Source organism: Polypterus senegalus, chromosome 14, assembly GCF_016835505.1.
Source record: "Polypterus senegalus isolate Bchr_013 chromosome 14, ASM1683550v1, whole genome shotgun sequence".
Lineage (NCBI taxonomy): Eukaryota > Metazoa > Chordata > Cladistia > Polypteriformes > Polypteridae > Polypterus > Polypterus senegalus.
The window spans coordinates 29787490-29814640 of NC_053167.1; the positions used below are offsets into that span (position 1 = coordinate 29787490).

Sequence of the window (27151 nt, forward strand, 5' to 3'; positions counted from 1 at the left end):
ATCCCCCTTTTTCTTAAATACAGGCACCAGTACACTTCTTCTCCACTCCTCAGACATCCTCTCACTTTCCAAGATTACATTAAACAATCTGGTTAAAAACTCCACTGCCATCTCTCCTAAGCACATCCATGCTTCCACAGGTATGTCATCTGGACCAATGGCTTTTCCATTCTTCATCCTCTTCAGAGCTGTACTTACTTCCTCCTTGCTAATCCATTGCACTTCCTGATTCGCTATCTCCACATCATCTCTCTCTCTCTCTCATTCTTAGGTAGATTGCCCAGAGGGGACTGGGCAGTCTCATGGTCTGGAATCCCTGCAGAATTTATTTATTTTTTCTCCAGCCTTCTAAAGTTTTTTTTTTTGTTTTTTCTGTCCACCCTGGCCATCAGACCTTACTTATTCTATGTTAATTAATGTTGACTTATTTTATTTTCTTACTGTGTCTTTTATTTTTCTATTCTTCAATTTGTAAAGCACTTTGAGCTACATTCTTTTGTATGAAAATGTGCTATATAAATAAATGTTGTTGTTGTTCTCTTCATTCATCAGCCTCTCAAAGTACTCTTTACATCTGCTCAACACCCTCTCCTCGCTTGTGAGTATCTTTATCCGTTATCACCCTAACCCGCTGCACATCTTTCCCAGCGAGGTCCCTCTGTCTAGCCAATCGGTACAGGTCCATTTCTCCCTCCTTAGTGTCCAACCTCTCATACAACTCATCATATGCCTTTTCTTTAACCTTCACCACCTCTCTCTTCACCTTGCGCTTTATCTCCTCGTACTCTTGTCTATTTTCTACATCTCTCCCACTTCTTCTTCACCATTCTCTTCCTCTCTATACCCTCCTGTATTACCCCATTCCACCACCAGGTTTCCTTTTCCTACTTCCTCTGTCCAGATGTCATGCCAAGCACCCTTCTTGCTGTCTCCCTTACTACATCTGTTGTAGTTGCCCAACTGTCTGGTAACTCTTCATGGCCACCCATTGCCTGTCTCACATTCTCCCTAAACTCAACCTTGCAGTCTTCCATTTTCAACTTCCAGCATTTGATCCTTGACTCTACCTTCATTCTCTTCCTCTTCTTGATCTCCAAAGTCATCCTACAGACCACCATCCTATGCTGCCTAACTACACTTTCCCCTGCCACCACTTTGCAGTCTTCAATCTCCTTCAGATTGACTCTTCTGCATAGGATGTAATCTACCTGTGTTCATCTTCCTCCACTCTTGTACGTAACCCTATGTTCCTCCCTCTTCTTAAAATACTTATTCATCACAGCCGTGTCCATTGTTTTGCCAAAATTCACTATCATCTGACCTTCTTCATTCCTCTCCTTGACACCATACCTACCCATCACCTCCTCGTCTCCACTGTTCCCTTCACCAACATGCCCATTGAAATCCACTCCAATCCCCACTTTCTGTCCCTTGGGTACACTGTTCATCACTTCATCCAACTCACTCCAAAAATCTTCTTTCTCATCTATCACTCACCCAATTCGTATAGCATATGCACTAACAACATTCATCATCACACCTCCAATGCCCAGCTTCATAATAATTACTCTGTGTGACACTCTTTTCACCTTCAAAACACTCTTACAATACTTTTCCTTCAGAATAACCCCTACCTCATTTCACCTCCCATCCACACCATGATAGAACAGTTTGAATCCAACTCCGATCCACCTGGCGTTACTCCCCTTCCATTTAGTCTCTTCCACACACAATATATCAACCTTCCTTCTCTCCATCATATCTGCTAACTCTCTCCCCTTACCAGTCATACTGCCAACATTCAAAGTTCCTACCCTCAGTTCCACTCTCTGTACCTTCTTCCTCTCCTCCTGCCTCCGGACACGTCTTCCCCCACTTCTTCTCCTTGTTAGGCCACAGTAGCCCAATTTCCTCCAGCAACCTGTTGGCTAACAGTACTGGTGGCGGTTGTTGCACCCAATTACTTCTAACAATCCTATATTAATCAGGAGTAATTTATAATTTGGCAGTGAGTTTTATGACTACATGCCCTATCTGACATCAGTCACAGTTTCAGCAGTACATCTTTAACTAAACTGTCTGAGCTACAAGGCAAATGAAAAAGTCCTGTAAGAGCAGAGAGATAGAAATATATACTGTAGATCTGAGCTTAAAGAAAATGAGTTAAATGAGACATGCACACAAAGAGTTGAAGAGTAGAGGTAGTGCCTCTAGCGATTTGAAAATTTCATATTTTTGAGCCTGTAAAACATGTGTATATTTCTTTATCTTTTACATAAACAGTTCATTATGGAGAATACAGTTTCTGAAATAACTTGAAGACACAACCAGTTAAGTCTCCATTTTCTCTATTAGTTTGAGCCGTTGTCAGTTGTATGCAGGTGCTGAAACTGTAGAGGAGTTTCAATTACATGGTAGAGTTCAGAAGAGGGTGAGGTACAAGGGAAAAAAAAGAGCAGAATGCTTTATTTTATGTCAGGAAAGCAATCGGGATGCTCGTAATGGCTTTGAAAAAATGGGCCGCTTTTGTTTTCAGTTTTTACAGTATATTGTTAGTTACCTAAGTAACAAAGTTCTTCAGGCTACTCCTTGGCTACCTTAATAAAATAAATCTTTATTGAGTATTAGAAGAGAGTTAACTATTGATTAAACTACTGTGTAATGTTATGTACTAGTAGTAATTGAAATTTATTGTACTTTTTTTAACATCATTTTTATCACTTTACTGTTTATCCATATTGTTTTATTTCTTTTTTTTTTAAATTTTATGTGGTGCTGATAAAATAAGTGTGACTGTGAAGCCATTGTTTTGGTCAAATATTGTAGGAATATGGAAAGCATATTAGCAAGTTTTTATAAAACAAAAACACTGAACACTTTTTTAAAAAAAAATCTATAAAGTATTTTTTATTTGTAGGCTTTTACAGGTCATTTTTGCAGGTTTAAAAATAGACAATCTTTAAACTGAATACTAAAAATATTTACATTATCCCCTCATCAGATACACCTCACGTAATAAACACTATATCTCAGAGCTTTGCATTGCAGTTGGACCCACAGTTACAAATTGTTACAGATATGTCAAGTTCAGTACTCCATAAAAAATGGATCTGAATAGTTTAAGAAATTTTTAAAGTGACAGGTATTTTACATTTCTTTTTATTCTAAAAAGTTCCTTGCATGTATGAATGTTACATATTTCTGTTTCCTCTAAAAGTATATGTGTGCTTTTGGTAAATCTTTGTTTATTCGGAATACTTTCTGAATAATAACTAATTATAGCAAATGTGGTATGACATGATCAATGTTTTCTCACTAGGAGACGGTAGTTGTGCACAAGTTGCGAATACTGTAATAGTCAAGAATGTTCTAACCACTTCCATTTTTCAGGTAAGTTTCAAAAATGGTTACATTTTTGCAACTCCGTGACATTTACCTACTTTGTAATTAATAAGTAGGGCAGGAGAAAAATAATCATATTTTTCTTATTCTCATGACACATTTTTTTGTTGACTGTCAAGCCTGATGAGTTTTTCATTACTAAAAGAGATCTGGTGAAGTATTTTATTGAAGTCACGACATATTTGGGATATTGTGGGCAATGTCAGTTATGGCATTTTAAAGCCGTTGATGACAAACATTCCAGTTTGGTTTGCTTGGATCTGAATAGCTGTTCTCAAGACTTTTGTTAGTCTCCTCTCGCTGTTTTTGTCTGCATATATACACTGTACATTGCATTCCTAAACACTCAGGTCTATGCATAGTTAAACATTTTGTTGCTATAATGAAAACAGTCATAACACTTGATATGTGTCACTTTATATATTTGTTATAAAAGAGCAGAAATTCATGGGCTGAATTTGGTATTAGAACCAAATAGTTTGACTGTATTTTCAGCCAGTGAGAATGTCTAGTAATAATTCAGTTTACGGTTCTTAGTACATTTTTATTCTATTTTTCCTGACATTTTACTATGCGCTACAGCATTCAGGATTTAAATGGGTATTTACAATTTTGCTGTTACCCAAACAGAAGAGAAGAGCTATAGATTACTTTTGGAAGCTATAGTATGTACAATTTCGAATTTGTGTTTTAATGTACTTTTTTGTAGATCAATGGTATTCAAAGCAATTATTGTAAAGTATTTTAATATAAGATAATGTGGCATTTTGCTTACTGTAACTTTAATGTTTTATAGAAACAGCACAATAAAATGTTGAAATATTTGCCTCTGTAAAGTTACATAGCCCTTCTTAGCAGCGGTCATTCACCAGGCCGGAAACAAGCCTGATTCTTGTCCCATTTACCTGCAGGGCACATTTCCTAAACTGCAGGTTTACCAATTATTGTAATCGGAATGGAAGGGTTGACGAAATTGGGGTAGCTGGAGGAAAATCCTTGGGATGAAGGTGCAGGTTCAACTGAAGATGTGGCAAGGCTGGGAATCGAACCAAGGTCTCTTGAGCAGGATAAAACACAACACTACCATGCCACCTTTGTTTTTGTTTCAGGAGACGAAGGTGGATAACATACTGTATTTATGGCCAAATCATTGAAGACTTTATATTCCTGCAGTGAAATCTGAGATACTGAGAAAATAGAATCTTTTAATTTTATAGCAAAATACTTTGCATAAATAAATTCATATGGCAAATTTCGGTTTAAAAAAATTGTGCTTCATATTTGGGAGGATACAGTAGTATTGTACAGTATGTAGAGTTTCTACAATTATGAGTTCATTATGTTGAAAATACTATATGGAATAATATTTTACTTGTGCAAATGTATATCAAAGTGCCAATATAGTTTTCTGCTATGAAATTAATACATTGATAAGTTCTAAACATCCATTAAGTTAAAATGCAACATTATTACAGTTATTTCTGTAAATTAATGTGAATTGGAAGATAGCAGATTTTGCATAAGAGTCTGATTGTCAAAGCTTATTGCGCTTATTTAAACAAGTGATTGATTATTAATGATATCTTTCTTTTTTTAGTTAAACAATACAATGTAAGGGAACATAATTAGATTCCTTTTGCAGGCAGCAGAAAATCAAATCTTAAAACAGCTCCAAATAAAATTATTATATTGCAACTAGCCTTTTACCAAAATGAGTTAATCTTACATATGTGCATTAAGTGCATTTTTATGCTGTCCAAATGCAATTTATTTTTCCAGAACATTTTGAAAATTCTGTCGCTTAAAGTTTTTAAAAAAATAGTACACATAGGTTTATATTTGAAATTTTTCATTTTTCCCCTTAAAGTTTCAAGTAGCTGGTCATTTCTTTTGTGTTAATACTGAAGTTATCCTTCAACCAGGACAATTCTAGTGAAACTGCTTTCGTTCTTATCTTGGCTTCTTTTAGAAAGTATACCTGTCAAAGAAATACTTGTATTTTTTAACATTCATGAACACGTGGAAGTGTGATCTTCAGTGTTATCTATAGATTAATAGAGTGACCAGCTACAGTATGCTTTATTGTTAAGCAAAATGAATAATCTCTCATCTATGACTGACTGATGAGGTCTTATCGATGGCAAGTAAAAACATGGCCTGCAATAGATACACTTTAATAAGACTGCTCATCTTGAATATATTGGCAAAATGGCCAAATATGAAAAATGTTTAGCTAATTCCTTATCAAAGCAGTTAATGAAGAGGAAAAGGCGCTAGAAATGCCCTTCTTAACTTGTACAGGCAATGAAGGGTAGACAAGATCTTGTTAGGGTCTATGATCAATTTCTGCAGAAGGTCCGCTTACATCAAAATACTGAACATTTAACCATACACTTTTGTGTGCTTCACGTTTCACTGATGGATTTCTGCTTTATCTTCTTACTGCAGGTAGATCTGAGCCAATTTCCAATGTACCATTTCATTTTATAGAATTCCAAAAGCAGTAAAAATAGGAAAATAGTAATATTGTCTTAACCACAACTAGAACAGCACAAAGGAAGGAAAGTATACAGATACTTCACGGAGTATTTTTACAGTACATATGGGTATTTTTTTTAAAGAGGTCCTTTTTTGTTCATTCCTTTACAGTCTTCACAATAACCTTTGGACTGAGAAGCAACTTGCATTCCAGTTTTGCTGAAATTTAGTAACCGATATGGAAGGATTTTCCAGTGGCACTCCCCAAACTCATTCCACTGAGGTTTTGTCATTTAGTTCTGTATCTAAAGGTCCTGTATCTCTGAGTATCTGGTGCTAATATCTGGAGCAGACCGATGTCGCGTTCTTGAAGTAAACGTTGTCTGAGCGTTTCTCAGTGTAGGTACTGCGCCATTTGGCAAACTATTAGAATCCAGTGACTTTTCCTGTGGTAGTTCTTCTCTAGGTTGGCTTGATGGTATGATCAGCTTTTCATCAACTTTATGGCTGTGTGGAGTGGCCAGTGGGGTCAGTGCAAGGCAGACGTCTCCCACGGTAAGCTGGTGGCAAGGAAGGCCATAGATCTGTGTAGTTTTTTCTGGACAGCATGAAGACCATCCCCGGTTGCAGACAAAGAACGGGTATTCAAGCAGAACCTCAAGCAGTTCCTGTGTGATAAAAATAAATGAGCATATTATAGTAGTAATTATTAAGTAACACCGTTTTATATGGCAGATTTCTTTGTATTAATTTTATAACAATCTAATCATCTATGGTGTTTGAAAAAAAAGTACAACTTAAAAACGTTTTTGAGATACTCCTCAATTATTTTCAATTATATTTGTAACATTGTTTAAAATTAAACCTGTTGGACATCTTTATCAAGTTGCTTAAGCCCTTCCCTAGTGTCGGGGTCTCTCTTCTATAGTAATTATAGGATCTCCATAAATCAGGTGGTTTGTTGTTTTGCGGTACTAATTTCTAACAACACATTTAAAATGATCATTAAGATCAAAAAGAAACAGATTAAAGATTTTACATTTTTTAAATGTTTATAATAAAGAACATTTCATGTTATTATATGGTCTCCTGTCAAACTTTTTGCTTTGGCTTTCTTTTTTGCATCCTTCTGCTGCCATCTTGTGATAGTTAAGAATTATAATTCTGGTCTTTCTGAGATGCAGATTTTTATTCATTACGTTGGGGTAAAAAACAGTTACTCTATGTCTGAACAGTTATCCCATCCAGGGAGAGGTTCTTATTTCTCCTTTTTTTTGCTGATGGGTCCCTTGTAAACTACAAAAGAAGCTTGAATGCATGCAGAAGGTGCATCACAAAATATATGCCATGGATTTTATAATTATGTGAAACTGCTACCTTGGGGACAAATTATAATCTAATCAAACTGCCGTTTCAAGACTGTTAAGGGTTCTAGGGGTGGTTATGGCTAATGTTAAATCTCTCAGGACAAGTTTAAAAAAAGACATGCATTGTATCAGATGATTATTAGGGCAGGAGTATCTTTAGAGTGCAAATTAAATCATTGGGTAATGTGGATTTCTATAGCTATCATTTGTATTACTTTAATATATTGTTTGACCTGACATGTAAACTGGGCAATTACCATCAGACTAGCAGCTTATAGGGGAATGGTTATGTACAGAATATCATGACCCAGTTTAGTGACGTGGACCTTGGGCTTTGCTTCCCTTTTATGAACTCATACTAACTGCCCTTGTTCATATGATCATCTGTTTAATTGGGAGTATTTGTTTGCTTTTTTATAGATTCTTGGCTTCAAAGATTGTTTATCTGAATACTAGATATCCATCCATCCATTTTCTAACCCGCTGAATCCGAATACAGGGTCACGGGGGTCTGCTGGAGCCAATCCCAGCCAACACAGGGCACAAGGCAGGAACCAATCCTGGGCAGGGTGCCAACCCACAGGACACACACAAACACACCCAGCACACACTAGGGCCAATGTAGAATCGCCAATCCACCTAACCTGCATGTCTTTGGATTGTGGGAGGAAACCGGAGCGCCCGGAGGAAACCCACGCAGACACAGGGAGAACATGCAAACTCCACGCAGGGAGGACCCGGGAAGCGAACCCAGGTCTCCTAACTGCAAGGCAGCAGCGCTACCACTGCACCACTGCGCCACCCCTACTAGATATTAGTTTTTTAATTAATGAGAGAGGTGTAGGATTTGAGCATCTTTATAAAGTTAGTAATGTATTTTGGGATGACTTTATGAATGTGGCTTTTTTATCAACAGTTTGTACTTAAACTATTTACAGTATATTCTTGGAAATGTCCTTAAATAACATAGAGATGAAGTCACCTGTAAATGTACAGTATGCAATGCCTTTTTGATTATGTCACATATAAGGAAGCATACTATAAACATGTTAAGACTAAATGTTATGCAGAAATGAAACCTCAAAGTCAGTAGCATTTTGGGTGAAATAAGTCACCTGCTTAAATTGCTTTGGCAGAGTTAAATAATCAGAGGTGAATAAAGTCACTCACTCAACCACTGGACTTTAATTGCTTCTGAAGGGGGATAGTCAAAGCTTCATCCTTTCAGAATAAATGCTCCAAACCCTTGTATGAAAAAAAAGCAAGAAACTGTAAAGTTGCAAATTTTGAGCAACCCAGTCATTTGTCAAAGGCCATGGATCAACAGTAAGAGTGGAATCCGGCTTCTGGCAGGGGAGCACAGTAGGGTGACATTTTTAATGAAATGGCATTTTATTGCTGAACAGCAAAGATGCTTGTGTTCCTCACCACTCTGTTAAATTTGTATTATATATTGTGTGAGGAGCAGTAAATCTCATATCCTATTTGGAGTTTTAAAAAAGAGTTTTAACTCTTTCAGGGCTGATGTTGACTTTTGTCAAAAGGAGGACTTGACGATGGTAATCAACTGTAAATGGTGACAAAACCAACCGTTATGTTTTAGTTGGACTCTTGTTGCTAGAAGGAAAGTTAGCTTTATTGGCTTGACCGAGATTTGCTGCACTCGTGCGAGTAGCAAGGCGCAAACAACATCAAAAATGGCACTGACATCTGGCGAGAGACCAAAACGGATGAGTAAAGCAAAATACTCAGTGGACGACGTTTTGCCTATTATCTCTGAACTGGTGTATGACTTGTCAGACTCCGATTTTCATACAAGTGATTGAAAACGAATGTGAGGTTCCAGCTTCAGCTGATTGGTCCCCGACTAATCTTGGTACTGACAATGTTTGTCAGGGAGGACTGCCACTTAACAATGATAAGAGGGAGAAACCAGATTACAATGCACTGCGACTGTGACCGCTACTGCTGCCCCAGCCACACGGAGATAGCCTGGCAGCAAGCCTACCACACATTCTTGGCAAACTGGCAGCCACAGCATGCAGCAATCTACGTTTTATGTTGATTTCTATGTGAAACCATTGCTTTTCAGAAACTATGTTTTTTGGAGAAAATATTCAGCCCTCAAAGAACTAAGTGATACAGGTAATTTTTTTTGAGTCTGATGTGAAAAAACTGGGATTTAAACTCTGAACAGCACATTGAACAGTTCACAGCGGGTAATGGCTACATTATGTAGGATGTGGGGATGTGTCATGGCATAGAAATTGGAAAGTGTTGGGGGAAATAGACTGAGTGTGTCTTTGGGGGGAAAAAATTTTTAACTTCAGGATAATTAAAGTTCAGCTTCTGATAAGGTATGGTATTACTCCTCTAAGGAACCTTTATTAGTGTTCACTTTCTGCCAGATATGCATACATCAATAATAATAATAATAATAATACATTTTATTTGTATTGCACTTTATATTTTAGCAATCTGAAAGTGCTACAGAGTAAAAACAAAATAATAAACAAGAGAATCTATAAAATACTTTAACAAAATGTCTTTCTAAAAAGATGAGATTTTAAGTTTCGCTTAAAAGCATTGGTCAACTGTGGGGCTTTCAGGTAGTCAGGGAGGGTTTTCCACAGCCTCGGCGCCACAGATGAAAAAGCCCTATCACCCATGCTGTTGTGCTTTGTTTTAGGGACTTTGAAAGTGTTAGCGTGTACAGAGCGGAGGGAGCACGAGGAAGTATGTGGGGTGGGAAGTTCCTGTAAGTAAAGGGGGGGCACTGATGGGTAAGAAGGGAGACCTTGTACTCTATTCTGAGTGGGACAGGGAGCCAGTGAAGGGTTTTCAGGATGGGAGTGATGTGGTCATACTTTCGCACCCTCATCAGGATCCTGGCAGCACTGTTCTGGATATATTGGATATACATCAAGAAGAAAGGCAAAGCAGAAAAAGCAAAAATAGTGTTTAAAGTGCTAGGCAAAACAATATTTGAACTTTCTCAGCTTGACTACAATGCTTTCTTCTAGCATATTCTACCAAGGATTTTTCCACAGAAAAATCTTAAATGTTACGTTTAGAGATTGTACAAAAAACTAACTGGAAAAGTGAAAACTGTACTAAACTGCTGTGGTTAGGGTTAGGGTTAGGGTTAAAGAAAAATCAAAAAGGTTGGGGCAGCTTTGTTAACAGAGATGTGAATTACACCTCTTGTAAAGCTGGCAGGGACTCGTACACCTAGAATAGCAGCTAGATTGGCAGGTAAAGGCCAAGTCATTGGATATAGAATGAGTACTAATTATATGTAGTTACCTGACAGTTTTTAATTGATTTTTGCTTTGTTTGGTTTATACCATTTTCACCTGTTAGTGTTCAGTTTGAAGCTTCTACTGTTGACTAGAAATATTTACTTCACACTATACTTATGCTAATTTTGAATCTAAGACAATGGTCTTTAAAGACAATACATACACAAATTTCATGTATTAATTATTTTTTAAAAAACCTGTAATAGAAACACTAATTATGGGAAGCTAAATGAAAAGTAAAAGTCTTGATTGGATAAATTTATAGACCATCAAGAGATAAGCTCCTACACTAAACATAATGGACCTTTTTAGATCTGCCAGTTAATCTGAAGAGCTCATCTTTATGAGATGGGCAGGAACCAGAGTAAACACATGTAAACATAGAGAAACTGTACAGGTTCAACCCAAAGCTCTAGAACTGCGAGGCTGCGGTGATAACTACTGTATTAAAAGTCAACTTTAGTATGTATAATACACAGGTAGGGAAATGCAGCATTCTCTGTTTTTAAACTCTGCATAATCAAAACAATTTTAGTGTAACTCAATTTATTTACGATTCTCTGAAATCCAGTTTTACATATAACTTGCTATAATTACACTAAACACATGTTGGTTTTTACATTTTTTTTCCTACATAATGGTCTGGAGGTCAAATTTGTGACTTTGGGTTTCTGATTTCTTGCTGATTCACTTCAAATTGTTCTTTTTCTGAGTTAGCACACACCTGAGTCCTGGACTTGTCGAGCACAACCTGTAGCTGAGCAAAACCCAGGTTTTGGCTCTCTCTGATCCGTTGCACCTTACAGTAGCTGAGTTGAAATTCAGGACTGATATTTGCACACTGCAGAAAATCACTCATGCTCATGTCCTCTACTTTCTTCAGCTGACCTGTGCTTAATTCTATGAGTGAACCTTTTGTGAAATGAGGTAGGATGTCTAGGGATTTTACATTCTGAGAGGCTGAAGTGGTAGATGGAGTAGTTTTAGAAAGAGAACATGTGGTTGTAGATTGCCTATATGTTGATACAGCAGATGAAGATTGATAATCATTTGGAAACACTGTAGAAAAGTCCTGGTGGACACAGAGGGGAGAGTATATCCTTGAGAGTGGATCTGTACTAGAAACACTGCTTAGGCATGATGTCCGGACTGTCTGGGCATATCTTTCTTGATGGCTGTACATGGGAACAGTTATAATTGGAGGGTTGTAGAGTGGATATGCTACTGAGGGGAGTGAATTGTTAAAGAATTGCAATGATGTTGGAACCCTGTAGTACATATTTGCACATGTATTTGAACTTGGGGTGCTTTCATTCTCTGAGGATCCAGTGGTCTGGATCTTGTTAAATAATTCTTGGTCTTGTGAATGTGGCAAGGATTGTTGTGTCTCTTCTGCTGCCCTTTTGGGTTTGGAAGAAATGTCTGGGAAAGATCTTAGATCCCTAAAGGGCTTTCTTTTGCCATTTCTGACATCTCCTTGAGCACTGTCATTAAAGACTGAGGTCAGCTTCTCAGAGTACTGAGATGCTGGCCTGACTGATCGACCTGCAAAGACCGTGTATCCGTCACCCAAGCGATTATGTCCATTAGCACCTTCGTATGGCTGGTATTCCTGTTTATAAGGAATGTGAGCACTTGAGTTTGATATTTTCTGAGGTTGCTGAAAAACAGCCGAGGAAGGAAGGCCAGTGAATTCATGTTTCTTTGTTGGCGGCAAAGACCAGAGTTCTCTTGTATCATAATTTAACTTTTGGCTCCTCACAGAATACAGGTGCTGTTGTCCACCACTGTGTTTCGGTACATTTTTTACAGGTAGTCTAGGGTGGATAAAAGTAGATGAGGTATTATCAACCCCAGTATACTGGTTCCTCAGTGAAGTCCGTAGGCCTGCTGTATCTCCTGTCTTGATGCCAGCAAATACTTGGGGTACTTCAGGAATTGTCTCAAAGGAAAGCTTTTGAGCAAGTGGGTTTCTGTAGTGCATTGAACCAATTGTTACTTCCTGACTTGGACCTCTGTGCTGTGCTTTCTTTGCCTCGGGCCTCACATGCTTTGGTGAGGGTTGCTTGAACTCCTGGAAGGAGTCCTGCTTCAGTGCCTGGAATTCTCTCTTTTTGGGAGGTAAACATCCTTGGCTGCGATCCTGAGATGAACTCATTTGGCTTGCAGCAGGTTTGTACTCCTCAGAGGTGAGACTTAAGTCACATGGGCCTCCTGAATAAACACAGGTTTCAGAGCTGACAAACGTTTAGCGAACATCACTGATGAGTATAGGCATCCAAGGCACCTTTTGATTTCTTACCTGCATTGATAATAATAATAAAAAAAAAAGTTATTAGAATAAATCCTTGAAAAGTTGCCATGTTCAAACAAGATGTTTAGGCAGGAAAATCACATTGGAGATGTTACATAACCAAAAATGGTGACTGTGGCACCATGTGAGCAAGGCAAAATTGAATAAGAAATCTTTTGCCAAAGTTTCTCCATTTAAGTAAAATGTCAGTTTGCTTTAACTGAAACATTTGCAAAATACACATTCAAATTATGTCAGAGATGGTATAAAATGCTATTAAGTGGCTCAAAGCAACTTGGATATAAGTTTAGTCACTGCACCTTTTCAGAATATGACCTTATTGCTTCATATGAGACATTGGGATGTCATTTTGTACAGTAGCTTTGCTGTCCCTCTGCTGGATTGACATTCTGTCTCCTGTGTCAACATTCACATTATGGTGTGGACAGTGTGGAAAACAAAAACTCCCAACATTGGTCTTTGGAATTCCATCATTCCAAGCATTCAAGTTCTGAATGCAAACTAACATGTTAATCATTGCATATCAAGAAAGACCTAAGATGTGATTCCTTTTCTCTCTCTGCTTTTTATTGCATTACTTGTGTCTGGAGATTCTCTCACAACAACTCCAAAACCAAGGCTTGTATTTCTAAATAACATCTGGAAACATCTGCCTGGACTGAAACACAATCAACCCACATTCCTGTACAGGTTGACTTAGAAGTGGAAGTATAGTTTAACTGGAAAAAAATGGTTGGGATAAAAATTACTAGCATGCTGTAAACTGCGTAGTGTGAGAGCAAAAATCTCTACTGTGCAAAAGTGTATTTCCCATATACAATATGAGACTGACGTTTGTCTAGAAGGCATTGTGTTATTTCCTTTACAGTGAAACAACCTTTTATTCTTATAACAGCATGTGGGTTAGAAAAACCTGTTAAAATCTCAGCTGACAACAATGACAAAGTGTTAGTTTTCATAATCAGTTTTCTTTTTTAATAAAGATGTCACGTATTGGCTGTGCAGTGTCTTATTACTTATTTATTTGTAAAATATGTCAATTTTCACATTTGCTGTAAAGGTACCTAGGTTAGTACAATGTGTAAGTTTCAATTATGAATAAACTGACAAATGTCATCCATTTCAAATTCTAAATACTAAGTTAAAGAATCCATGGATGTGTTTTTGTCTTTTGTAAGTACTTGCTATGAGCTGGTGCTTTATCTCATTACAATTTTCGGACAGCATCATCAAGTCAGCGATTGTGAACTTGTAGCGTGCAGCAAATATAATCAGTATGTAGAATGTCTGCTTTATGTATTATTTAAATGTTTGTTAGTTTTAAATTTGCTTTTGCTGTACAGTATGTATATATTTTAGAAATTAAAGTTTAATTCATCTACACTTAAAAATCTATTTAATAGATTAGACTCTTTAAAATATAAAAATATACTGTGGAAACAAACTTCATACTTTAAAACAAAATAGACCTGAAAATCAGACAGAACAATCTTTTATTTAATGAAAATTTTACTGCAGTATTCTGGTGACAGAGAAATAGAGACATTTTATTAGAACTAGGCTGACCCGCCTTTTAAGGTGACTGACTTTTAAGTTGACCACTTCTTAAGGCAATTCAATATGCAGATCAATTTGATATTTTATACAAACTCATTAATTTGGTTATATTGCATTTGAGCGGTATTACTTTAACACTCGTAGTTTCTGTTATTTTTGTGATGAAATTTAAACTTTTTTTCTATATCGAGGTCGCCCTTTTGAACCCCCCCTGATATTTACTAAGCGGTGAGGCATTTGTACTCCATCAACATTAATTATTTACAGACATAATTTTGTCTATTTTTCCAGCGCATCGCGCACAAAAGCAAGGGAACGATGGCAGCACCAGAACTCTGCTCACATCATGTCACTTTGTACCACAAGCTGCAAGTAGTAAGTCTGTGATAAGCAGAATACCGCTATGGAAGGACAATCCCGACCGCTTTTATATAGTAAGAAAGAAGAAGATATCTGGAGTAGAAAATCATCTTTTACCTGGAAAAACGAAACTACAAATCCCATCGTGAATTGCAAAATGGACGGGGCGTGTGAAACTCCACGCCTGCGTAGCACTCACGGGACGGAAGGACAATCCCGACCGCTTTTACAGTATATAGAAGGATACTTTATGTAAATGATTAGAACATTAGAACACTCTAGACAAGAACAGGCCATTCAGCCCAACAAAGCCTGCCAGTCCTATCCACTTAATTCTTCTAAAAAACATCAAGTTGAGTTTTGAAAGTCCCTAAAGTCTTACTGTGTTACTTATTCCAAGTGTCTATCGTTCTTTGTGTAAAGAAAAACTTCCTAATGTTTGTGCGAAATTTACCTTTCACAAGTTTCCAACTGTGTCCCCGTGTTCTTGATGAACTCGTTTTAAAATACAAGTCTCGATCCACTGTACTAATTCCCTTCATAATTTTAAATACTTTAGCCATGTCACCTCTTAATCTTCTTTTGCTTAAACTGTAAAGGCTCAGCTCTTTTAATCTTTCCTCATAATTCAACCCCTGTAGACCTGGAATCAGCCTAGTCGCTCTTCTCTGGACCTTTTCTACCACTGCTATGTCCTTTTTGTAGCCTGGAGACCAAAACTGCACACAGTACTCAAGATGAGGCCTCACCAGTGCATTATAAAGGTTGAGCATAACCTCCTTCGACTTGTACTCCACACATCGTGCTATATAACCTAATATTCTGTTAGCCTTCTTAATGGCTTCTGAACACTGCTGGGAAGTTGATAGCTTGGATTCCACTATGACTCCTAAATCCTTCTCATAAGGTGTACTCTCGATTTTACGACCGCCCATTGTGTCTTCAAACCTAATATTTTTACTTCCTATACTTTACATTTACTGACATTAAATTTCATCTGCCACAAATCTGCCCAAGCCTGTTTGCTATCCAAGTCCTTCTGTAATAATATAACAGATTACAAATTATCTACCAGTCCACCTATCTTGGTATCATCTGCAAACTTAACCAGCTTGTTACTTATATTCCTATCTAAATTATTTATATATATATATTAAAAATAGCAGCGGCCCTAGGACTTTCTCCAGAAACTGGCCACATGTTACTGTGCTGTCTCTAATTTTAGCTGTTTCAGAGGAATTTTCCATTTTAATCGCACTATTGTCAATTCTTGATGTGAGGCTTTTTCCATGCTCCTCTCCAGGCTCCTGTGTGTCAGTACTTCATTCCTTATACCTGGGAAACTTTTTATTTCTTTTGCTAATGTTTTATTCTGGTGATTTAATACTGTATAATCTTATCTGCTTAAATGCCATTTAATTGTGAATTTTGTATGGAGCTGTGAATAAAATAAAATCTGATTATGAAGAAGCACAGTGTCACAGGGAATAATGCATTTTCATGCGTCTGAGTTCAGGTCCCAGCCAAGTAACTGATTTATGGGTTTTTCATGATCTCCAATTTACCGGTAAGTTTTTCCTTGATCTTCAAACTACCTCCTTAATTCCAAAGTTAATCTTTTATGTGTGAGTGTTCTATGTAATAGACTTTCACACCATTAAAGTATAACTTCTACATTGCAGTCACTGTTTCTATGCCCCAAGACAGTGTAATTCAAAAAGAACGCTCAAAAAAATTATGGATGGATCAATCAATGGCTGTGTTGGGAAGAACTTGTACTGTATAAATAAAATGTTAATTTTTTGCTATCTTACCGTGCATTACAAAAAATAAGTATTTAATAATAACTGATATGACGAAGGAATATGACTCTTCACAATTACAGAAAATAAGACAAACTAAGTATACATTCTTGAAATATATATTATGGTATGTCATGGGCTTCTGGAAACTCACATTGGGATGTATTTTATTGATTTAGTTTGTTGTGAAATAATGTTTTATTTGTTAGAATTTAAAAATTTTACAAATCTTGAGTGACATCAAAGTAACAAATTGAGGGGTGAGGGGGGGACAAGCTGATTACCTAAGTTCATTTCATGCAAAAAAATGTATTAGCAGTAATTCTTAAAAGAGACTTCAAACAAGGTATGTTTATTAATCATTGAGATATTCTTTATATTAAGGGTTGTGTCTTTATTGCACTCTGAGCCTGATGGAGGGTAAAAGACAAATTTCCATTTTTAAACTTTAAACAAAAGTTTCATTCTAATAAACCCTTTAAGCTTGAGCTTGGGCTGTTTTTTTTCCATATACAAGTTGTGGTAATTTTTTTTTCAGCTTAAGAAATGCATTTCTGTGCAACATTTTGTGGCTGTGAACCACAAAATTACGTATAATCATTCTGTGATAAACACTGGATTATTCAGCTAGATTTAGGATGCTAACAGTTTCCATGGTGACAAGAGTGACTAAGTATGGAAAACCGGGTAGGATGAAATGGTGAACAACCGAAAGCAGAAATCTTTAAACTAAAAATATACTTTTTTTTCCCATATTGCTTCACTATAATTATGCAATTCAGATTCATCCATTTGCTTAATAACAGGAACAGTAGCTTCAAAAAACTCTCAGGAACCCAGGGCACTACCCTGATGGTACTGGGCATAAGGTGGACCCGGCCCTCAGTCTGATACTAGACTATCATTGGCAGATAGCCATAAACTTAAACTAAGTGATTGTGTTAATTTGACCCATTGTATCCAAATCAATGCTAACTGATGCAATAACAAACAGCCCTTGTGTTATGTTGTGCCTTTGTTTAGTGAACACTAAAGTCTCAAGAACCTCTGAAAGTGCTGATACTTGGTCCAGTATTTTTCTTTCTAACACCTGAAGCACAGACAGGTTAGTGGTCAGGGTCACACAGTACATCTGGGGCAAGCACCATGCCTTTGCGTGTGTGTGTCTGTCTTTCTGGATGTGTTTGCATGCGCGCTTGTCAATATACCTGGTAACCGCATTTCCATATGGTACTTTTCCAAAGCTTTGACCAAATGAAAATAAAACTAGTAAAATCTGGAAAAGTATATACTCACTTATATTAGTGAGACATGCTTTGGTCATTAAAATTGCACCAGAGGGGAAAAACATGTCACATTGGTCCAAAATTTACAGGATGGATAAGTCATGGTAGAGTCTAAAAATGATTACAAGTGCAGCACATAGGCAAATGATATGTATGAGTTACACCCCCTGGACTTTCCCACAGTTAGGAATCAAAGGCACTTGCAAAGAGAATCTCATTGAGTGACTGGTGGTTGGAGTACTCTTGGGGATCGAACATATCATGGTGAAGAGGACGATAGACATAAGTCCAGGGAGAATTATGGGAATGCGGGAAGGTGAATTATCCTTTAAGGACATCAGTGCTTGTGTTGGATGTAATGCAAGTACAGTGATGAGAGTGTGACATTAGCGGTTAAAGGGGAGCATCAGACCCACCAAGGTGAGGGTTCTGGAGTTGCCACAACACACAAACTAACAGAAGGGACAGAAATCTTGTGTGTGTGGCAGTGATGGACCAAAGTGCTATATCAAAGATCCAATCCCAACAGTCCGCACAAACTGTTCGACACCATTTGCAGTAACAGGGCCATCTCGATCACAGCTCATTGCTTTGCTAACCCTTGACACTTGAAAATGGGCCTCTGAGACTACATTAACAGCATGAACAATGCCAGTGACACGATGACTCGAATCGTGTTTTTGAATGAGTCTTAGTTCAGTTTACTGCACCATGATGGATGGATCTGTGTATGAAGGCAACACACCTGGATATGTGCATTTTAGAGCACCATATGGGCAAATCATATTCATTGCCGGTACCTTGAACAGACAGTGATAAAACACAGGAGTGTGGCAGGCTGAGGTAGTACCCTATCTCCAGAGGTTCCTTGGTGCCATATTCCAACAGGAAAATGATTGACCAGATGTAACACAAAACATCTTAGAGGTCAAGGATGAACATCATGTGCCATTTATTCAGTGGCCATCATGTTCTCCGGATTTGTCTCCCATTAGGCACATCTGAGACACAGTCAGAAATTAAATGACGTGCCAGAGACCAACAGCAGTTCTGTCATGAGAGGGGTCTGTGGCATTGAGACTTTTTAAGCAAAAAAATAGCACAGGAGCAATGGTAATGGTTTTAACTGCTTAATCCTTCTTTAGTAGCAGCACACCCTGCTATAATGTGTGGAGAGTGCAAGTGTCAGCTTTGTTTAATAATTAGGCAATGAGAGCAGCACCGCAGTCTGAGGGTGACAGCTGAGATGGGCATTGAAGAATAAAAGGGAGGTGGGTCGAGTGCAATGGGGAGCTGAAAAACGAGAGTGAAAAGAAAGGAAATGAAATGGAAAGAGATTGCTTGGAGTAGGAAAGGCAGATCATGGAAGGTGCGTTGGGCAGCTCCCGTCTGATGAGCAATGAACAGGGAGAAGGACAAAGGGTGACGTTCTCATTGGCTTTAAAAGCTGAAGAGGCGGAGCTGGTGAGAGGGTGTGAAACACCTGCACTGTACTTTGTTTTAAGCACTTAATTTTTGAGAAATATCTCATCATCTGCTGCTTGTTTGTGTATTTGTTGTACTGGTTCATCCTGGTCATGACTATTGATCATTCTGGATTTAAGGACAATGTGCCAGCTGGAGCTAACCCGGACTGTTGCAGGTTGCCACAGATTAACTTTGCCTATAGAGGCTACATTGTACTCCATTACACAAATACACATCCAGTGTCTCTTCATGTCCATGGTGGATACAGCACATACTGATTGTGCATTCCTTATGTGTGACCAAACTGTACTTCTAATCATGTAAGCCATATATCATAAGTAATCTGCCATAACAATACCTCTTGAATTTACAATTTTAATTGACCAGCAGCATATAATAGGGGGATAACATGCTTGGGGGCAATACATGATAAAACATCACTGAGCAGAGTCTCTAAGACCTAACTTAACTCTTGTGGGGATGCAAACCATTCAGTGGAAGCAGTTTGCCGTCTATCTCATGCCTATGCAATTTTCATTTTATTTCTCTGATTATCTTGACCATATGTCTTGTACATACCTACTTCATAGACCGTATTCCTTTTTTGTTCATCAGCCCTGTGAGATTCATATTGGTGCTTGAAGCAGATTTTTTCACACGTTAGACAGAAATACCCAAAGTCAACCAGCTTCAGTGCTCCCTGCAGGTACCAATTTCTTTCGCCACTTCAACGACTTTTAATTTAAAACCAGCGTCTGATCGAACGCTCTAACGTAGATAAGGGATGCTCTTACGATAAAGGTGTGAGGATGTGAGATACAAAAAACACAAAACAGTGCTACCGTTGAATAGTTTAGGTATTACTGTGTGGTCACGTAGGCAACAATACATAGAAAAAAAGGCAGTGTGCTCTGTGGTTACTCTCTCGCTCAGGTGGGCGTTAGCATATCATAATCTCTTGGACCAATAGCAGGAGTTTCCGCATTTGACTTATATGACCGACATTATAAAATGCCCAGAAATTATATGGTAAAATAAAGCCCTGACTTATCCATGGGAGAACTTAAACACAGTACGATACTAGTTTCTCACACCCTGTTGTAACTAAAGTAGAATGTTAATTTCTTCGTATTCTAAGTTTTCCCCTAGCCAGCGCTTAATGTGCTTCTTAAATGGGCTTTCTCTTACATCGACAAGAGCTCGCAGGCACTAATCACCACACAGAATACATTACATTCATGATATTACAGCTCTCTGACCATTTTAGAATACTTAGTTGTATAATTGATATAGTTTTCATGATGAAATGCATTCAAATATGTATTAAACACGTGGAGGTATGGTGGTGCAACAGTAACAATTAGCTGACGCTCCCTCCAGGAATTGTTCCTGCCTCAGCATGAGGCTGGCTAGGATGGGCGCGACCCTGGATGAAATAAGCTATTACAGCAGTACTGTCTCTGTCAAACCCCCAATTCCTGTCCTTTTCCATGTAACCAGTCGCCACACAATAAAAATCTATAATAAATGTAAAACCAGCTGTAAGTTTAATATGCCGATTCTTTGAAACTTTTAAGGAACACTGAAAAAATCTTCATTACATATTTAATTATTCCATCCAGGTTTCTGCCAGTCCTAGCAAGCAAAGAGTGTGAGGCAAGAACAAACTCTGGACTGGGCATAAGCTCATTGCATGGTGAATACAAGCACACACATACACTAGTTAATTTAGCATTACCAAATCCCCTATCCTCCATTCCTTTGGAAAAAAAACTAAAGCATGTGGAGAAAACCCACCTGGAAAACATGCAAACTCCAGACAGGGGACACCTGGGACATGACCCTCTTACTGCAAGGCAGCAGTGCTTCCACCACATCGCTGTGCCCCAAATATTTAATTATTAACATCCATCCATCCATTATCCAACCCGCTATATTCTAACTACAGGGTCACGGGTGTCTGCTGGAGCCAATTCCAGCCAACACAGGGCGCAAGGCAGGAAACAAACCCTGGGCAGGGTGCCAGCCCACCTCAGTAATTATTAACAGCATACATTATTTAAATAAAGTTAGCAATTTATTTGTAAAATGTAATATACATACTTTAATGCATTTCATCATAAAAATATTAGCTATAGATCTTAATATTCTAACAGAACACAGCTCTAGTAGCTCTTGGAAATCTACATCGATCTAGAGGCCATTCATCATCATAGACAGGAAATTAATATGATCTCTAAATACTTGGTGCTCTCTTCTAACAGCGCTAAAGCAGCCATGGTAGTTGGAACATTTTGGCCATTCTGTGCACCGTTATATGGTTATAGAATGATTACAATCAAGTAAATTACTGTACATTTGTAAACAATATGAAGTTAATTTAGTTGTAGTTGATAAAGCCTGTATTATGGATGCAAATCTAGAAAAGAAAGGTAGAACACACAGAAACAGCAGCACTGCTTTGAGCAGAAACATGCACATGCATGGTCTGAGGCTGCCGTGAAAATGTGCGTGGCTTTACGGCAAGTTTAGTTTTTATACATCTTGATGTGAGCATGGAAATGGGTCCAGGTAACCTTTTTTACCCAACGTTTATACATGAGGCCCTGGAATGGGATAAAATTGTGATCTCAATGATGATCACCATGGCATGATTTTTAGTGTCAGACAGGCGAATTTGAGTATATCTGCAACTGTTGATCTCCTGGGATTTTCATACATGACAGACCTCTAAAGTTAACTCAGGATGGTGTGAAAACAAGCAACATTCAGCGAGTAGCAGTTCTGCAGATGGTGGTCAGAGGAAAATAGCCAGAATGGTTTGAGAAGACAGAAATTCCGTGTTCTTCAGTGGCATTTCCTGTCATTGGATATGAACCCAATAGAACATCCTTGGGATGTGGTAGGTGATTCTCAGCATTAACGTGCAGGCAACGCATCTGCAGAAATTGCATGATACAGTCATATCAGCAGACACCTATCTCAAAGGAATCTTGTGAAATCCATGCCACGAAAACGTAAGGCTGTTTTGAGAGCAAAAACAGGACCTACCAAGTATTAATACCTTGGTCCATACAATTTCTTCAATGTGTACATCTATATACTGTATATTAAAGTCAATGTGTGTATGTATGTATGTTCCAGCATCACGTCCGAATGGCTGGAGCGATTTTCATGAAACTTGGTACACACGTTCTTTATTGGTCGACTAAAAATACTGTAGGGTGAAATCAGCCGTAACCCACCCCATTCTGGGTAGGTTGGGGGGTGATCTTATGGTCTTGTATGCATGTTATCATCCAGTTGACACTTGGAACGACCACCAGAGGGCACTGGCAGCATTCTTTATGTTTGAGCACCACCGCGCCCCTGTTGCTTTTGAAATTAAATAGAGTTCTACACGTGTGTGTGTCTGTCCGGCCCGGAAGTGAGACGTAGAGTCGGGGTGAGGGCTTCAGCTCCGAGGATACACAAGTGAGGCCAGTACACGGGCAAAACGAAACCTCCTAAGAAAGACAGTCGCTTATCTGCTAATGCACACATGATGCGAGCATTTCGGCAACATGAATCCTTCTAGCAGAGAGATGCCCAGAGTAGTCCTGACGATTTAAATACTTTCTAGGATCCCGTGATTTTAACAACACAGGCTTACACAGTTAGTATATACCAGGCGACTGCCAGCATTCTTTATTTTTGAGCAGCACCGCGCCCCTGTTGCTTTTCAAATTAAATAGAGTTGGCCGGTTCCGAGCGTCAACTAGATGATAACATACATACAAGACCGCAAGACAACGACATTAGTGAGTCTTTATTGTTTCTTAACTTATCTTTATTTTTAACATTGTGTTTGTTTAATTATGTTTTTCTCAAACAATTAAAAAAAACACAAGAGTGAACTGGAGGTGACTGCCAGCATTCTTTAAGTTTGAATACCACTGCGCCCCTGTTGCTTTTCAAATTAAATACAGTTGGCTGGTTCCGAGCGTCAACTAGATGATAACATACAGTACATACAACACCGCAAGACAAACACATTAGTGAGTCTTTATCCATCCATCCATTATCCATCCCGCTATAGGGTCATGGGGGTCTGCTGGAGCCAATCCCAGCCAACTCAGGGAGTAAGGCAGGAAACAAACCCCGGGCAGGGTGCCAGCCCACTGCAGAAAACCCAAGCAGACACGGGGAGAAAATGCAAACTCCGCACAGGGAGGACCTGGGAAGTGAACCCAGATTTATTGTTTGTTAATTTAGTTTTATTTTAAAAGGTTGTGTTTTGTTATTATGTTTTTCTCAAACAATAATAAAAAAACACTTTATTTTCCTCCTGGGCAACGCTGGGTATTTCAGCTAGGACTGTATAAATGTTATGCACATGCTTAATTTTTTCTGTTAATGTATAATATTTTCTAATCTCTGTTTTTGGTGAACAATAAACTGAACTGATGTAAGTGTTCTAAGATACATTTATATCCTGATGTTTAATCTCTTCCAGGGACTTGGTTGGTTTTGCTTCTCAGCACATGAAATTGTTTATTTAGGATTTCCAGAAATAATAGAATAATTTCAATATATTTTTATTGGTAGAGACATGGAATACTTTTTTATATGTATTCTGAAGAATAAGGGACTAAAATTATTTATGACTTTTCCATATCTGGGAATTTTTTTTCTGAACTCTCAAATGTGAGTTACATTATGTTCAGCCTCTTCTTACCTGATTTTGAACAAAGCCATCAGACTTACTAAATAATGCACAATATATACAGTATATATTTAGAGTACTTATGCATTAACTAGTAATAAATGATACATACATCAATGGGGAATTAATACAATGACTGCCATTGCTGCAGCAGTGCAGGTCCTGCCATTTCTTCAGATAGTCTGGAGTTCCCATATATTTTCCAACAGTTGTGCATTGGGTAGTTTCATCCTGATTTGGCTTTACACAATATATAGTATGTAGGCCACAATTAAATTTTCTTAGCACATTTCAAAGAATATAATTTTCACTGCACATCAAACAGATGCATAATGAATAAATAAGCTGTTAAAGGATTTTGCATTCAGAATGGAATAAAGGAATTGTACACGCTGAGATTAAAAATGATAGCACTTTCACAGATTATGTGCAATATGCTCTGTAGGTGTAGCTCCCATTAACGCTGAGGAGATGGATGCAAAAGAAATTAATTTTCTTCTGTGTAATCACTGTTATGTAACCCAGTTAAACATTTTTCAAAATGTGCTTTTAGAAGCTGTTTTGCCTGTTTGTGTTATCACATGATCATACAAGCCTGGCACTGCGAACATAGTTGAAATACTGAACAATATGATATGCTAACTGTAAAGGATAAGTAGCTCCAGCAGGATGGTGCTGTTTGTATGAAAGCAGGTAAGTGTGTGTTGAAAGTTTGATTTAGTCCATGCAGGCCTGTAATTCTGATCATCTTATACACAAATTTCTCACCTTGGTAGTGTTGTTTTCTACTATGATAGCATCCATAAATAAAGTTTTACCTTTGAGTCATACACTTCAAGAATTGCCGACTGACCACTGTTCATCACTGCTGCACTTTTGCATCCCCTCCCTCTACACAAACGACTGCATGGCTGCACATGACTCTAACATTATTTTCATTGTTTGTTAATGATGCAACTGTGGTAGGCCTGATACCTATCTAACAACAATGATCAGGCTTACCTGGATGAAGTGGAGAGTCTCTTAAACTGGTGTTGGAACAGCAGCCTACTCCTGAATGTCACCAAGACAAAGGAGCTGATTGTAGACTTTGGGAGAAAACAGCAGAGGCACTACCACTAACCTCAGCATTAACAGCACTTAGATGGAGAGGGGAGACAGTTTCAGATACTTTGGTGGCTACATCATGGAGGACCTGACCTGGTCCAAGCACATCGGCAACTTGCTGAAGAAGACACGTCAGATGCATCAGGGATTTTAGGCTGCCCACCCAGATACTAAAGAACGTGTTTTTACATCCATTGTCAAAAGCATTCTGACAGGACGTATCACTGCCTTGTTTGGAAAAGGCACCCAGTAAGGACAGCAAGACTGAGTGTACACTCTCAAACTTCCGGGACTTGTATACCAAGTTATATCAGACGAAGGCAGAGAAAATTACCTGTGACACCAGCCATCCCAACATTGGCCTGTTTTCTGTCCTGCGGTCAGGTAAATGCTACTGCTGCTTAAAGTCCACTTCAGAGAGACAAGAGGAAGAGGTTTTCCCCACAGTCCATCCGCATCTTGAATAAACAGTTTCTAGGAATGCATGATGCCCTGTTGTTAACTCTCTAAAATTACGGTATTAAGTTACTTTACATATTTATCATGTACTTATAATTCCTGTAATTATCTTTCAATATTATAAATTCATGTATTATCCATGTCCCTTTATATTCTTCTTAAAGACACAGTCATTGGAGATGAGCAACTAAGTATTTCACTACATATTGAACTGTATGTATGTGACAAAATGTGAAATGATTTGATTTGCTCAACAATAGTATGCTTAGTGACTTATTCTTTTGCTGTTAGGATTGCAGAATGCTTGTTCTGTCCTTTATGAGTCCATCCATCCAACCCGCTATATCCTAACTACAGGATCACGAGGGTCTGCTGGAGCCAATCCCAGCCAACACTGGGCGCAAGGCAGGAAACAAACCCTGGGCAGGACGCCAGCCCACTGCAGCCTTTATGAGTCTGTATGACTTTTTATAACATTGCTCTATGTCTAATTGTTATGCAGTATTCTGGAAAGGAAATACTTGGCTACAAATGGCAAATTTCAGATAAACGGAAAACTTAAAGCAGAAAAAGTCCAAGTGAAACAATTTGTTTTCTTTTTTTAAACTTTCATTGCCATTACAAACATGTAGATAGGTAGAGAGCTCACATTTATGAAAACCAGCACAGTACCTTTTAGATTTAGAAATGAATCAGATCCTACGCTGAATTGTCCTTTTCAAGTATTAAGGCCTGATGAGGTGTACAATATTATATGAATTACCACCCACTGGTGGCACAGATGATAACTACAGACTAGATAAAAGACAAGACAGACCTGGAAATGGAAAAGCCGATTTCTGGTGTTTTCAAAATTACTTAGTCCTTCAGATCAACCAAAGTAAAATATTTTAGGCACGTGTGGCCCAATGGCTAAGGCTTCAGACTTCAAACCTTGGAGGTTGTGGGTTTAAACCCTGCTGCTGACACTCTGTGGGCATGAGTAAGTCACTTTAAAGATGATGAAGTTTGCTCGGTAGACTTTGCTGCATAACAGTAACCTTTCACTCGCTAAAACCTCTTCAATCTCTTTCTCTTTAGAGTACAAGCATTGTATGTGTAGTGTGGTGAACTCACATAATCCACATTTCAGCCTTCACCAGCACATGCTCTCCCACTTTTTATACATGATTGATTGCTTCAAGTGTACTCAAAAAGAAACTTCTTATCATCTGGAGATGCGACCTTTGTGAAAGACTGAACGCCCATGACACCTTCCCCACGAAAGACAAAGTTTAATGTGGGAGAGTGTAGCATAGCTTGAATAAATAGTGTAACAAAACATACAAGAGACTTCATGACATGATGAAATAAGTGTGAAACAAAACGACAGTCTGTCAAACATATTCATTCAGGTGGTCTCACCAGTATGCTGGACTTACTCAGCAATGATACTTCACTTCCCCCTTTGTTTGTTTCTTGCCTGCTAGTCAAAAACATTAAGCATCCACATAAGACATGCAGGTTAGGTGCATTGGTGAACCTAAATTGTCCCTAGTGTGTGCT

General features: G+C 38.2%; 1 protein-coding gene across 2 annotated transcripts in view; it reads right to left on the bottom strand.

Moving 5' to 3' along the window:
- Positions 1–2813: 2813 nt before the first annotated feature.
- zmp:0000000926 overlaps positions 2814–27151 on the bottom strand; it is a 91216-nt gene continuing 66878 nt past the window's right edge. For both annotated transcript variants that reach the window (XM_039735465.1, XM_039735466.1), the window contains exons 2-3: positions 11274–12851; positions 2814–6548 (exon numbers count right to left, since the gene is read on the bottom strand). In XM_039735465.1, the coding sequence (XP_039591399.1) occupies positions 6186–6548; positions 11274–12707 (1797 nt within the window). In that variant the 5' untranslated portion in view covers positions 12708–12851 and the 3' untranslated portion in view covers positions 2814–6185. The remainder of the gene's footprint in view (positions 6549–11273; positions 12852–27151) is intronic.